General features: G+C 42.3%; 1 protein-coding gene across 1 annotated transcript in view; it reads left to right on the top strand.

Moving 5' to 3' along the window:
* Positions 1 to 15,103, top strand: part of NR6A1 (nuclear receptor subfamily 6 group A member 1) — a 93,292-nt gene that overhangs the window by 38,112 nt on the left and 40,077 nt on the right. The window contains exons 3-5 of the mRNA XM_069748471.1: positions 8,553 to 8,608; positions 12,919 to 13,076; positions 13,172 to 13,399. Of these exons, the coding sequence (XP_069604572.1) occupies positions 8,553 to 8,608; positions 12,919 to 13,076; positions 13,172 to 13,399 (442 nt within the window). The remainder of the gene's footprint in view (positions 1 to 8,552; positions 8,609 to 12,918; positions 13,077 to 13,171; positions 13,400 to 15,103) is intronic.

The raw sequence follows: 15,103 nt of genomic DNA, 5'->3' as shown, positions 1-15,103 counted from the left end.
AGCGGTAGGTAAGTATGTACTGTTTGTTTTTTTTACTTTTAGGAAGGTAACCAGGGTAAACAACGGGTTACTAAGCGCGGCCCTGCGCTTAGTTACCCGATGTTTACCCTGGTTACCAGTGAAGACCTCGCTGGATCGGTGTCACACACGCCGATCCAGCGATGTCCACGGGAGATCCAGCGACGAAATAAAGTTCTGGCCTTTCTTCAGCGACCAACGATCTCCCAGCAGGGGCCTGATCGTTGGTCGCTGTCACACATAATGATTTTATTAACGATATCGTTGCTACGTCACAAAAAGCAACGATATCGTTAACAATATCGTTATGTGTGAAGGTACCTAAACAAGCAGGAGACCTGACAGTCTCTATTGTGGAGCCCTTTGTTGTGGCAGCCATATTGGTTGTCACCCAATTTGGTTGTCTGTTGAAATGACATTATCACCTATCAACTGGTTAGGTGATAATTTGCAGATCACTGGTCTAATCACTGAGATTCCTACCAGTTGGCAAAATGGGACACTTATATCCCTTTTAGAATGGAGTTGTAGGTTCCCATGCTCAACCGCTGCTCCATTCCTTCTCTGTGGTGCTAACGAGGGCTGCCCTCAGCATTTTCCGGCAGGCCCAATAGAGAATGAATGAAGCGGTTGTTTTTCACTGGACAACCCTTTTAACTATTAGACAAAAAAGGTCAAAGGTATGGTTTTTTTTTGTTTGTTTTTTTTATTTATGGGGGTGGTTCTTAAATAATTTGATTGCAAAATTGCCAAGCCAATTGTCAAAGTCATTATCGTGACTTCACTAAAATGGTAGCATGGGCATAAAAAAATATAACTTGACGCGTTTCAAGTCTGGCTGACTCTTAATCGTAGATTAACTATAGGATAGTCAGCTAGACTCGAAACGCATCAGTTAGAGCTAAACAAATTATTTCAGCAGATAATGGTTTCAACACAAGGGACAATGAAGGTTTGATTTACAGGTATGGGGGGGAATACAGAGTTCTGGTGACACCTGGAAGTTTTGGGAAAGTTTGCAGTCAAGACAAAGATAAAGAAAATAGAGATTAGGAGATAGTATCAGCCTGAGAAGAGTAGTTTTGACTCATTGAGTAACACAATAGGCATTCACATACACTTCTTTATATAAACAGCCCCGGCCTTGGGCCTTTGACTCCTGGACATTGACTGCTGGAGAGGTAATTAATACCTATGGTGACAGTCATCCTGTGTGTAATAGGTTATCATTATGGCGGCCATGCTAGTTAATAGAAAAAGGTATTAACAGAAGTGGCTCTCTTAGGCTACTTTCACACTTGCGTCGTTTGGCCTCCGTCGCAATGCGTCCTGTGCAAAAAACACATCCTGCAAAGTTCCCCGCAGGATGCGTTTTTTGCCCATAGACTTGTATTGCCGACGGATCACGACGTATGGCCATACGTTGCGTCCGTCGTGTTTTGGCGGACCGTCGTATCGAAAAAACATTCAAGGGAATGTTTTTTCGTACGTCGGATCCTGCGTTTCCTACCGCGCATGCACGGCAGGAACCCCGCCCCCTCCTCCCCGGGACTTTACAATGGGCAGCGGATGCGTTGAAAAACTGCATCCGCTGCCCACATTGTGCTGAGTTTTCACAACATCCGTTGGTACATCGCGCCGACGCATTGTGACGGCTTCGTACTGACGGAAGTGTGAAAGAAGCCTTAGATGCTTGAAGAGTTAGGAGAAACAGCTGTCGGCCAAACCATCGGTCAACAGCTATCTGTTGGGAATGGGGGGGCTTTAATCTTCAGGCCCCCTATATACATTGAATAATAGCTGGCAAAACCCACTGGTTTCATCTGGACAAGCCAACCACCGTCCTTTGCCTTTAAAACTGCATCACTTCTTCTAGAATAGTTTAACAAGGAAAATATATTAGATCTATAGAAGGGTCTATATAGATTGCTTAAATTGTATAGTTGCTAGTGGCAATATAGTGACCCAACAGATACGACTACAGTAGGGGGAGGGACAATCGGAAAAGCATAAATAACAAAAAGGAGAGGAAAACCCGATCAAAAAAGTCCCAATACAAAGTGTTGTATAAATACAAGTACGGTAATTTTATTGAGCATAGCAGCAACAGGGGTGTCAATATAAAGATATTAAAACCATAATTAAAAACAGGGACGCACACACAGAATAAATCACAATGTGTGAAGGAGAACAACAATCAACATAGTTTATATATAATCCTTATAGAAAATATGTCCTTACTCAAAAAGCATAGTGATAAATCTCCTTATGAGAGGAAGGGGGAATAAAGTGTCAGTGCACACCTCATTGTGTTAAGTAATAATAAATATAGGTGTAAGATGCTAAAGACAAAAGGAGGTATTCATTGCATCATAAGTCCGTATGTAGCGGATTACCTCGTTGTGTAGGACACATCAGAGGGTCGGGCGAAGGCGGAAGCCGAAACGCGCGTCAGGGTGGACGCCACGCGGCTGAAGGAGCTACATTTATGTAAGTACACTACTGATTATTCCCTTGTTGTATATGTCCTACACAACGAGGTGATCCACTACATATGGACTTATGATGAGATGAATACCTCCTTTTGCCTTTAGCATCTTACACCTATATTTATTATTACTTAACACATTGAGGTGTGCACTGACACTTTATTCCCCCTTCCTCTCATAAGGAGATTTATCACTATGCTTTTTGAGTAAGGATATCTTTTCTATAAGGATTATATTTAAACTATGTTGATTGTTGTTCTCCTTCACACATTGTGATTTATTCTGTGTGTGCGTCCCTGTTTTTAATTATGGTTTTAATATCTTTATGTTAACACCCCTGTTGCTGCTATGCTCAATAAAATGACTTGTATTTATACATCACACTTTGTATTGGGACTTTTTTGATTGGGTTTTCCTCTCCATTTTGCTATCTATTCTTCTAGATAGACTTGGACCCAGTCAGGAATTTTGTAGGATTATAGTCAGGTGTAGGATGAACCAATTATTCCAAACAGGTGATAATGATCATCATTTTCATATGTAGGTTGAAACACTCTCATTAATTAGAACAGAAATAACTGTGAAGGAAGCTTAAAAATGGGTGAGGAACAGCCAAAATCTTCTATAAAGGTGAGGCTGTGGAAGACAGTTTCATGGCACAGGTCATACACCATCGCAAGACTGAGCACAGCAACAAGACACAAGGTAGTTCTACTGCATCAGCAAGGTGTCTCCCAGGCAAAGAAGAGATTCATGATGTGCTGCTCTTAGGCTTTGGAACAAGCACCAAGGAATGAGGAATGTTAAGGACCATGGTTGCAATTGTGAGCTGATGGAACTTGGTGAACCAGATTAAGATCATACTGTACTAGGCTTACTCTTCTTCGAAATCCAAAGATGTCCAGCAGTGCCATCAGCTCAGAACTATTTGGAGAAGTCTTTCCAGAAGTGGTCTTCATGAAATATTTGCATCCCAAAAGTCATACACAAAGACAGGAAAATGGTAGCAGCTGTTTTGGACTGATGAGTCAAAATGGGAAATATTTGGCTGTAACATAAAGCAGTTTGTTCGCATAAGGGCTGGAGAAGGGTACAATAATGAGTCTGCAGGGAGCAATGAAGTGCGCTGGAGGGTCCTTGCAAGTTTGGGGCTGCATTTCAGCAAATCGATTTGGGGATTTGGTCTGGATTAAAGATGCCCTCAATTCTGAGAAAAACAGGCAGATACTTATCCATCATACATTACCGTCTGATTGGCTCCAAATTTATTCTGCAGCCGGACAAAAGCGCCAAACATCCGGCCAATGTCATTAAGAACTACCTTCAGTGTAAAAAAGCAGAAGGAGTCCTGGAAGTCATGATCCGGCCCCCACAGAGCCCTGATCTCACATCATCCAGTCTGTTTGGGGAAGAGTGAAGGATTTACACAAGCGACATCCACAGAAGATCTGTGATTGGTTCTGCAAGATGTTTGGATCAACCTCCCTGCTGAGTACCTTCAAAAACTGCGAAAGCGTTCAGAGAAAAATTGATACTGCTTTGAAGGCAAAAATCGTTCATACCAAATGTTGATTTAATTTATTTTATTGTTCATTTGTTTTGTTAATAATGAACTATTAGCACTTGTATTTAAATCATTCTTACTTTGCAGCAGTTTTTGCCCAAGCCTGCCTAAACATTTTGCACGATCGTTTGGCTGACAGCTATATGTATGGCCAGTTTTACTGCTACGGGAAGAAAAAAAACAAGCTTTAACAGATCAAACTAACTAGAAACCCTCTGAAGTAGACAATGACTCTGTTACTGTTTGCAATCATATCCCCCTCAGCCCTCCAGGGCAAGGCTAGAGATAACCCGAAATCAGATAGCAGATATTGGTCACCTGGAGGACCTGTATACAAACACTCTCTTGTCCTTGATCACAGGGATCCAGCTTGTTAATAGTTAATCAATTTCTCAGACTTATCTCCTCTGGGGTTTGCCTAAATTCCACTACTAAAGTAATCAAATGTCAGAAAAAACTTCCAAACACGTTATTCAGCTATTTTTCTGCGTTTTTTGCAAATTAATAGCTTCATTTTACAGTACCACGTTTCGAACCCAACATTTTTACAGCCAAGAGCGCAAGGTTTTGGCCCCAGAAAAAAACACGCAAAAACAAAGTGTGAACATGGCTTAAAAAAAGAAAAAAGAACATTTTTAATCGGCTGATTTCAGCAGGACCAGCTGGCCATCTGAAGCATATGGAGGGCGCTCCAACATTTTTTTTCTCTACAAATAATCAGCGAAGATGTGGGATCAGGTAGATTGAATGCAAGCCCGATTTCTTTTATTTTTTTTGGAGTTAAGCCAGTGTCAAAGACTCGTGCCGTTAAACACACCGATCGAACTGCAATAATTTTTTTTTTTTTAGCTGGATAGAAAAGTTTTTTGTTCCCTAAAAAGTGGTAAAGAACAAAAGAAAACTGATCGGTTTGTTAAATCATTACCAACAATGTGAACGGATGCGCTTTAAGACTTACCCGCTCGAAACCGATCGAGTTTTTATTGGATCCGTTTCAAGCCGGTAAATCGGTAAATGGCCTCATAGATACTAGAGGGAAGGGAACAGGTTTAACTTCAAAAACACCTGAAAAATCGTATTGAAAAATACTAGAAAGACTTTTCCTATTCATTTTTATTATAAGACCAAATTGCTGCTCATACGCTCAATATCTTGAGCCTTTTTTTTTCCTCTTGAGCATTTTTTTTGTTGTTTTAAAACGCCTTGAGAAAAAAAGTTCACGTCACTTTGAAGCATTTCCTGATGGAATCCGAACCAAACTAAGCATTATCCAACAAGAAAAAAGAACTTTTCCCAAAAAACTTAATAACTTAAAAAATGTAAGAAACCAAAAACTCCCCCAAAACTTTTCCAAAGAAAGTACACTCCCTGAAACCGTTTCTAGTAGGCATTTTAACCACCTAAAAAAATAAAATAAATAACTTTGACCCTACATACCCTCAGGGGAAAACTTGTAATCCAACACCAGAAAGGTCTGATTGGACCCTGAATTATTGGATGGTTGTAAATAGCTGTTGAAAACTAAATACTAAAGGAAAAACAAACTCAAGAACAGCAAAATTACATTTTTTGGTCACTGCAATACCAGAAAAAATGCTGTAACAAGCGATCAAAACGTCACATCTATTGCAAAATGGTCTCAATAAAAAAAATCGTCTCAACCCACAAAAAATAAGCCGTCATACAGCTCCATCAGCCAAAAATAAAAATGTGACATGTCATGGAAATGGCGACAAAACCCCGAAAAATAGTTTTTTTTGCTAACATGACTTTTTTTTTAACCACTAAAATAATAAAAATAAATCTGGACACATTGGGTATCTCCTGAATCGTACCGATGAGCAGAATCCTATTGCAAGGTCATTTTTTTTTACCATAAAATGTACTCTGTAATAACTGTTCCCAAAAAAACAATAATTTTTTCACAATTTCTCCCCATTTTGGAATTTTTTTTATCCCGTTTTCCGATGCACTATGTGAATTGGTGTGTTTCAAAAGTACAACTCATCCCTTAAAAAAGACAAGCCCTCATACGTCTATGTGGATAGAAAAATAAGTTACGGCTCTGGGAAGAAGGCGAGGAAGAAACGGAAACGCAAAAATGGAAATTGAAAGGGTTAATGGATCCGTTTCTATAGACTTCAATGTAGGGGGGAAAAAAACAGATCCAATTGAAAATGTTTTTTTTTTTTTCAACTGTACAACAAAGTGTCTGTCAGTGCCTAAATTCTCCTCTTGAGTACTCGTCACTATCGGTGTTTTTCTAAGACTCCTTTACGTGGGTGTTCTTCGTGCCCCCTGGAAAGTATCATCCAGGCGTTGGCCTCCATTGTTTTGTTTTTTTTTCATAAGAGAGTGTGATGTTGGGATTTAGTCATCTCCCCACTGTACTGGGTCCGAATTTTTCCCGCCATTTACTGTATTCAAGGTCAAAAGGCAGGAAGCCGGGTGACGGAAGCGACACCCAGATTCAGGCTTTGAAATGCAGACACCTTGAACAAGTGGTGGTGGATTGTAGGCTGAGGGCCGCCCTTGAGGTTTTGTTTTTTGGAGCTGGGACAGGTCGTAATATGCGTGGACAAGTACAGGAAGTTCACGTCGGCCCTCTACGCACCTATATACTACGTATGACGTCAGCAGATGTTCTGTACGTACTTGTCCTGATCCAGAAAACTCCACCGATGGCTTCCCTAATGTCCTGCTGCTGGGACACCAATTTATCCTACAGCGACTCCATAGGGGAAGTTCTCTGTGATAAGTCCCCCCGTGAAATGAGTGGGATTTCTGTGTAATGCACAATCTCTTATAGCCACTGTGGGGGTGTAAGGAGTCTGAATGGAGGACTTTCCAAATTACCAAAGGTTTTGTTCACACCGGCTGTTCAGGGTAAAGACGTTTCTTCTGCCGATCGTTCAACTGAGAGCCATCTCGGCCAACTCTCGCTTGGCCCGGAGCACCCTTGTTCTTTATGAGAAAGCCGCCGACTGAGACATCGTCCGTCTACTTATCTCATGGAGAACAATGCAATTGGCAGTCAGATATCGGACGTGGGATCGATATCTCTCCTGAGCATCAGTCGGCCAGTGTCCCATACACATTAGACCAGTGTTCCCCAAGTCCGGTCCTCAAGAGCCACCAACAGGTCATGTTTTCAGGATTTCCTTAGTATTGCACAGGTGATTGACTGCTTGCCTGTCCAGGTGATGCAATTATCACCTGTGCAATACTAAGGAAATACTGAAAACATGACCTGTTGGTGGCTCTTGAGGACCGGACTTGGGGAACACTGCATTAGACCATCGGATGGACCCATTACTGGGGTTGTACAGACTTGGGGTTCGAGTCTGCAGTCACTGTATGGGACTGCATAGTTGTGAATCCTCACAGCGAGCACAGTGCGCGCTGTCATGATATGTGATTTGCATCGTTTCGGCCACATTCCGACTAGACATGTCAGGCTTTGCTCAGTTTACCGGTTTTTGACTGAGGCCGCACACGTCTAGTCAGCACGGATCACGTTATGCAAATCACATACTTGCAGTCCCGTTCCCGGCGGTGGAGAATCCTGACAGCATGCACTGTGCGCACAGTGAGGATTCGCAAGTCTTCAGTCACGGATGGTGACTGCTGACTTGAGACCCAAACCTGGACAACCCCTTTAACGGCACATGTTCAGTATTTGCAACTAATTTTTGAGTATTGGCAGAAAAATATGCACTTTTTTAATGCCTATTTTACGTGCATTTTTCTATGCAGTTTTTTTTCTCCTTCATTTCAACTGCAAAAACGTTGAAAGAAGTGACACGCTGCAGATTTGAAAAAATACGCTTTGATGGTACAAATCTGCAAGGAAAACATAAGCAGTGTGTGCATGAGATTTCAGATATCGAAGTCAAAGTCATTAGTGGCAGATTTATAAGGCGGTGCACAAGTCTTAATACATTTTGAACTTTCTGACGTTGAAAATGTAAAATGAGGAAAATCCCTGCTGCTTTCTGGGGCACCACTCAATAAATGTTACTACAACAGTGCTCCTGGGAGCCTAAATTTCTCATCACTTTTTACATTTCGCTAATGTCAAGACAAGTTGGCAATTTTTAACGTTATTATGAGTTTATTTGGCACAGAATACAGCAAAAGTAGTAAAACTCACTGGCGTTGTATACATTTTAGAAAGTAAAAAATATCATTAAAGCTTGGGTTATTACTCCTGATGAAAGAATGAAGAGGTTATTTTTAGGAGAGTATTATAGGGTTAATCACTTCCCGCAGTTTACCCATTAGTGTTCTTGTCGCAGTGCACCAGTGCCACCTTGTGGCCATAGCATGCGTTACAGCGGCTTCCTTACAAGCTTCTCTTTATTTCCATACATCCTTTCACTATTGAAGCCTTATGGCATGATTGTGTCGCAATATAAAAGTTTATGTGAATTGTGCACATTTAGTATTTATTTATTTTTTTTTTTTTTGTTGTTATACAGCGATCAGGGAAGATGGGATGCCGGGTGGAAGAAACAAGAGTATTGGTCCTGTTCAAGTAAGGATGACCAAGAACGTGACATTTTTCAGTGTTATGAATCATCTTAAAAGGACGCTATCATCAAAAAATGACCTAATGTTTACAGCATGATTTGTGTTGTATGTATCTTCTTAAACCCTCCTCCCCCAACCCCCCCCCCCCCCCCCCCCCCCAACATTGAACGCACCTGTGCGTCGTATTTTGCAAGGAGTTCGGCATAACCCTGGAAAGCTATGTGACCATCTAATGTCGCGATCATTAGTGATTGCAGCACTTAGAAGTTTGTTAGAGGTAGGGGTCTCTATTTCTCACCCCATCGACAGCCCTGCAACTTGATCTCAGGGAGCCAATGGTTGAGACGGCATTAACCATAGCTCCCAACCATCCCAGATTCAGCGGGACGGTCCCAATTTGAGAGGCCTGTCCCGCTGTCCCGACAGGTAACGGCTTTGTCCAAACTTCTTCTCACTCTCTCTGTGCGATGGCTTCTCTCTCCTCGGAGGGCCGTGTCGGCATATGTGTTCATCTGGCCTTTTTCCCCGAAGTCCACCACTTTGAAAAGAAGGGGAAGTGCAGGGACTCCAGACATTTTGTGAAAGCCCGGGGTCTGCAGCACCCTCGCACTGCCGAACACCCCCTCCTCCCAAGCCCAGGGGACCACACCATCGCCCAACCTTCTGCCACCGCCATGTCCTGCAGAAACTAACTTGTCTCCTGGGACCCAGCCTTCCCCGGTAACCTACTGTAAAAGCGAACTATCAGACGCACCACCATTTTATTAATAAACATTTTTTTTCCTCCTATATTCCTCCCCAAAATTTGTGATGCGTCTAATTGTCCAGCGCATCGTATAATCCGAAAAATACGGTAAACACATTGAAAAATTGCTGCTACTTTTTTACCCTTCCGAACATCCTAGCGAAAACATTTTTGTTTTTTTTTGGGATGATGTAAAGTAGACAGTTTAAATGATATTACACAAATTCAAAGTTCGAAAATTGCTAATTCTTAAACATTTTTGTCAAATTTTAGATATTTTCATAAACACAAATCCCTTTGACCTAAATTTACCTCTAACATGGTGCAATGCGTCATGAAAAAGCATTCACGGAATCCCCGATATAATTGGCGTTCTAGAGTAATTACCACATAAAGTGACAACAAGTCGGAATTGAAAAATTTGGTGAGAAGTGACTTAATAGTAAGGGGTTAAAAATGCCATGTTTTGGGTATTTTTATGTCCTGATTTTTATTAAATAACAATTAATAATCTTATGATTTTTACACTGGTCACAGGGGTTATTTGAAATTAATACTTCCTTTCCTTTCAGGAGTTCTTTTCAGCAGGCTCATTATCATCAGAGGCAGGAATACAGTGACTGATAATAGTGGTCTATACACACAGCTGATAACACAGGATCCACCTACCTCAGTAGGCGATGTCAAAGCTGACCCTACTCCCCCTTCCTTCACAATGACTTTTGCATCTGCTTTTTTGATTTTTCATTAAAAAAGAAGGGGTTGGGAGTCTGACCATTGCTGCTTATGTACACATGAATTTTCAGAAACAGGAAGACAGATTCTGAAAAAATCCCCAGTGGCCAATGTGAAAAGGACAAGATTTAAATTTTTTTTAATTTTTTTTTTTTCAACACATATTGTGAGATTGTCTGAGACTATATATATATATATATATATATATATATATATATATATATATATATATATATATAGGTAGGCGCGCCACTCTGTCCGAAGGATGGGAGCAGCACATGACAGGATCAGGGCACAGGAAGAGAGTAGCACTTGACAAGATGGAGGCACGCAAAACAGGATGGGGGCTGCACATGACAGGAAGGGGGTGCAGGATGGTAGCACCACATGACAAGATTAGGGCGCAGGATGGGAGCAGCACATACCAGGATGGAGACCATATACCAATATAAATGCCCGCCACCCGGGCATAGAACGGGTTCAATAGCTAGTGTATGTATGTATATATATATATATATATATATATACATATATATATATATATATATATATAGCACAGACGAAAAGTTTGGACACACCTTCTCATTTATAGATTTTTCTGTATTTTCATGACTATGAAAATTGTACATTCACACTGAAGGCATCAAAACTATGAATGAACACATGTGGAATTATATACTTAACAAAAAAGTGTGAAACTGAAATTATGTCTTATATTCTAGGTTCTTCAAAGTAGCCACCTATTGCTTTGATGACTGCTTTGCACGCTCTTGGCATTCTCTTGATGAGCTTCAAGAGGTAGTCACTGGGAATGGTTTTCACTTCACAGGTGTGCCCTGTCAGGTTTAATAAGTGGGATTTCTTGCCTTACAAATGGGGTTGGGACCATCAGTTGTGTTGTGCATACACAGCTGATAGTCCTACTGAATAGACTGTTAGCTGCTTTTTTCTTGCCATAGTACAAAGTAAAGTAAGTAAAGAAAATTGAGTGGCCATCATTACTTTAAGAAATGAAGGTCAGTCAGTCCGAAAACTTGGGCAAACTTTGAAAGTGTCCCCAAGTGCAATGGCAAAAACCATCAAGCGCTACAAAGAAACTGGCTCACATGAGGACCGCCCCAGGAAAGGAAGACCAAGAGTCACCTCTGCTTCTGAGGATAAGTTTATCCGAGTCACCAGCCTCAGAAATCGCAGGTTAACAGCAGCTCAGATTAGAGACCAGGTCAATGCCACACAGAGTTCTAGCAGCAGACACATCTCTACAACAACTGTTAAGAAGAGACTTTGTGCAGCAGGCCTTCATGGTAAAATAGCTGCTAGGAAACCACTGCTAAGGACAGGAAACAGGAGACTTGTTTGGGCTAAAGAACACAAGGAATGGACATTAGACCAGTGGAAATCTGTGCTTTGGTCTGATGAGTCCAAATTTGAGATCTTTGGTTCCAACCACCGTGTCTTTGTGCGACGCAGAAAAGGTGAACAGATGGACTCTACATGCCTGGTCCCCACCGTGAAGCTTGGAGGAGGAGGTGGTGTTGGTGCTTTGCTGGTGACACTGTTGGGGATTTATTCAAAACTGAAGGCATACAAAACCAGCATGGCTACCACAGCATCTTGCAGCGGCATGCTATACCATCCGGTTTGCGTTTAGTTGGACCATCATTTATTTTTCAACAGGACAATGACACTAAACACACCTCCAGGTTGTGTAAGGACTATTTGACCAAGAAGGAGAGTGATGGGATGCTATGCCAGATGACCTGGCCTCCACAGTCACCAGACCTGAACCCAATTGAGATGGTTTGGGGTGAGCTGGACCGCAGAGTGAAGGCAAAAGGGCCAACAAGTGCTACGCATCTCTGGGAACTCCTTCAAGATTGTTGGAAGATCATACCCGGTGAGTACCTCTTGAAGCTCATCAAGAGAATGCCAAGAGTGTGCAAAGCAGTCATCAAAGCAAAAAAGTGCCTACTTTGAAGAACCTAGAATATAAGACATAATTTCAGTTGTTTCACACTTTTTTGTTAAGTATAGAATTTCACATATGTTAATTCATAGTTTTGATGTCTTCAGTGTGAATGTACAATTTTCATAGTCCTGAAAATACAGAAAAATCTTTAAATGAGAAGGTGTGTCCAAACTTTTGGTCTGTACTGTATATATTAACAATAATCAGCTGCAAATGTATGAAGTTAGAAAACAAAAACAATCTTTTCATCCCTCACTCCATCACTGTTGTTTTTTGATAACCGTTGGCCAGCATATAACCACTTGCTGCACGCTCATAACTAGCATCACTGCTCATCCCAGAACCATAATACTGGGAAAAAGAAGTCTCTTATTTTTTTGTTTTTTTTAAATTTTTTCTAAAGTTGGATAAATAACCCCCTTAATGATATATTCCAATATGTATTTGGTCATAGCTGACTCCTAAAACACCACCAATCAGCAGAGTAGAAGCACAGAGTAGAGGCGTAGCTAGAATAATACGTCCGATTCGAACGCTAACGACCCATCGACTGTTCACGATAATTGGGTAACGGGTTGAACGACTGAACGATGTGTCAAAAAACGCTCGTTCATCATGCACAAAAGCTTTTGCGAAAAAAATTCTTGTTTGCTCTTTCGAAAAATTGTGTAATGTAAATGGAGATTAGTCGTCCAAGGAGGAGTGGAAATTCAAGTCCTAAATGAGGTTGATCAGGTTCCAACTTAATAGTTTAACAAACAATTTATCACTAATTCAATAATTTTCTTTTGTACAGGACCGCTACAATTGTATTAGCGCAATGTTAATCTCAACGGGTTTATTATTCTATAATCTCTGCTTTCAGATTTCCGATGAAGAGATTGAAAGAATCATGTCCGGTCAAGAGTTTGAGGAGGAAGCCAACACTTCTTGGAGTAACAATGGAGACAGTGACCACAGCTCTCCTGGCAATGGGGTATCTGAGAGCAACCAGCCTTCACCCATATCCACACCCTCCTCTAGGTGACATGCGCCTTGTAGGCCATGACATGTAGTGATGGTAGACCTGGTTTATGTTTCGCGCGATTCTGATATTGTTTTCTGCATCCTTTTTACAGTAGATCACTGGAACTGAATGGACTTGCTTCTCTACGGGAACAGTATTTGGGGAACTCTGGACCAACGCACTATCAGTATCTACCTCATCTTTTTAACTACTCTGCTCATTCTGCTTTGATCCCATCTCAAACACGAAGTGTAGACCCTCAGGGGCAAACTTTCATTAACCAACTATTAACTGCGGAAGATATGGAACCGCTCACCACACCAATGCTGATCGAGGAAGGGTAAGTGTACAAATCATTGACAGCCCTGAGGGTGTACACCCCTGTTTCACAACTGCCTCGCTCATATCCATGAATAAGCATTAATTTATAGTTTCGAAACACGAAGAATTTGGCTCATATATTTTCTTAGTACTGGGAATGACCTGTTTTATCTGAATCTACAGTAAAGTTTTTGTATAATTTTTATCCAAAAATCAACTGTATTCTCCCTACTCTCTACTCGCTTGTACCGCAGCAGTAGAAAAGACAACTTACAAATACTGTTCCAAAAGTGGACCCGTCACTTGTCAGTAAATACTAGAGTTCCTCAGAGTCAGATCACCTTTTCTTAGATCGCTAGGTTCTAAGATTCCTCTTCTATTCTTCCTGGAAATAAAAGTACAGGAAATCCCACCAATTAATGAGCTAACACCTAGGATTGCGGTAGAAAAACATCCAGTCGGCACTCTAGAGATTGGTGAAGTCCAAGGATAGGCATAGATTGTAAGGTTATGAGCAGAACCCTAACTTCTCTTGGTATATGTTGAGTTGTGTGTTACTCTGTAATGCAGGGGTGGGGAACTTTTTTCCAGCCGGGGGCCATTTGGAAATTTCTACCATCATCTGGGGGCCACATAAAAATGATCACCTTGAAAATTACCCCGGTATATTTAGTCAAACAATTAATTTCACCCTTAATGTGATGGCTGGAGCTGCTTCTCTTTGGTTCAGCTGTGATGTTAAGTGATGATCATGTTGCTTCTCACAGCTGCTTTTCCAGGAGAGCACAAAGATCACAGTGGAGATACAGAAATCACAGGGGGGTACAGAAATCACAGGGGGGCACAAAGATCAAAGGAGGGTACATAGCTGGGAGGCACAGAGATCACGGAGGGGCACATAGCTGGGGGGCACATAGCTAGAGGGGAAAGATCACAGGGGGCACAGGTCACTTGGGAGCACAAATATCACAGGGGGGTACATAGCAGGGGGGCACATAGATCACAGGGGGTGCAAAAAGCTGGGAGACACAGATCACAGGGATGCACATAGCTGGGGGCACAGAGATCACGGGGGTACATAGCTGGGGGGCAAAGATCACGGGGCATATAGCTGGGGGGCACAGATCACAGGGGGCATATAGCTGGGGGGCACAGATCACAGGGGGCATATAGCTGCGGGGCACAGGGATCACAGAGGGAACAGAGATCACAGGGGGTACATAGCTGGGGGGCACAGATCACAGGAGGCATATAGCTGGAGGGGCAGAGAGATCGCAGGGGGGGGGCAAAGACCTGGGAGGCACATAAATCACAGGGGGGCATATAGCTGGAGGGCACAGAAATCACAGGGGGAACAGAGATCACAGGGGGATACATAGCTGGGGGCACAGATCACAGGGGGCATATAGCTGGAGGGGCAGGAAGATTGCTGGGGGGCAAAGAGATCACAGGGGGCATATAGCTGGGGGGGGACAGGGATCACAGGGGGCACATAGATCACGGGGGGGGGGGGGGGCAAAAAGCTGGGAGCCACAGATCACAGGGATGCACATAGCTGGGGGCACAGAGATCACAGGGGGGCATATAGCTGGAGAGCAGAGAAATCACAGGGGGAACAGAGATCACATGGGGGTACATAGCTGGAGGGCAGAGATCGCAGAGGGCATATAGCTGGAGGGGCAGAGAGATCGCTGGGGGGCACAGATCACAGGGGTCATATAGC

This window comes from Ranitomeya imitator, chromosome 2 (genome assembly GCF_032444005.1).
Source record: "Ranitomeya imitator isolate aRanImi1 chromosome 2, aRanImi1.pri, whole genome shotgun sequence".
Taxonomy (NCBI): Eukaryota; Metazoa; Chordata; class Amphibia; order Anura; family Dendrobatidae; genus Ranitomeya; species Ranitomeya imitator.
The sequence above is the reverse complement of the archived record's forward strand: the minus strand, read 5'-3'. Positions and strand labels throughout refer to the sequence as shown.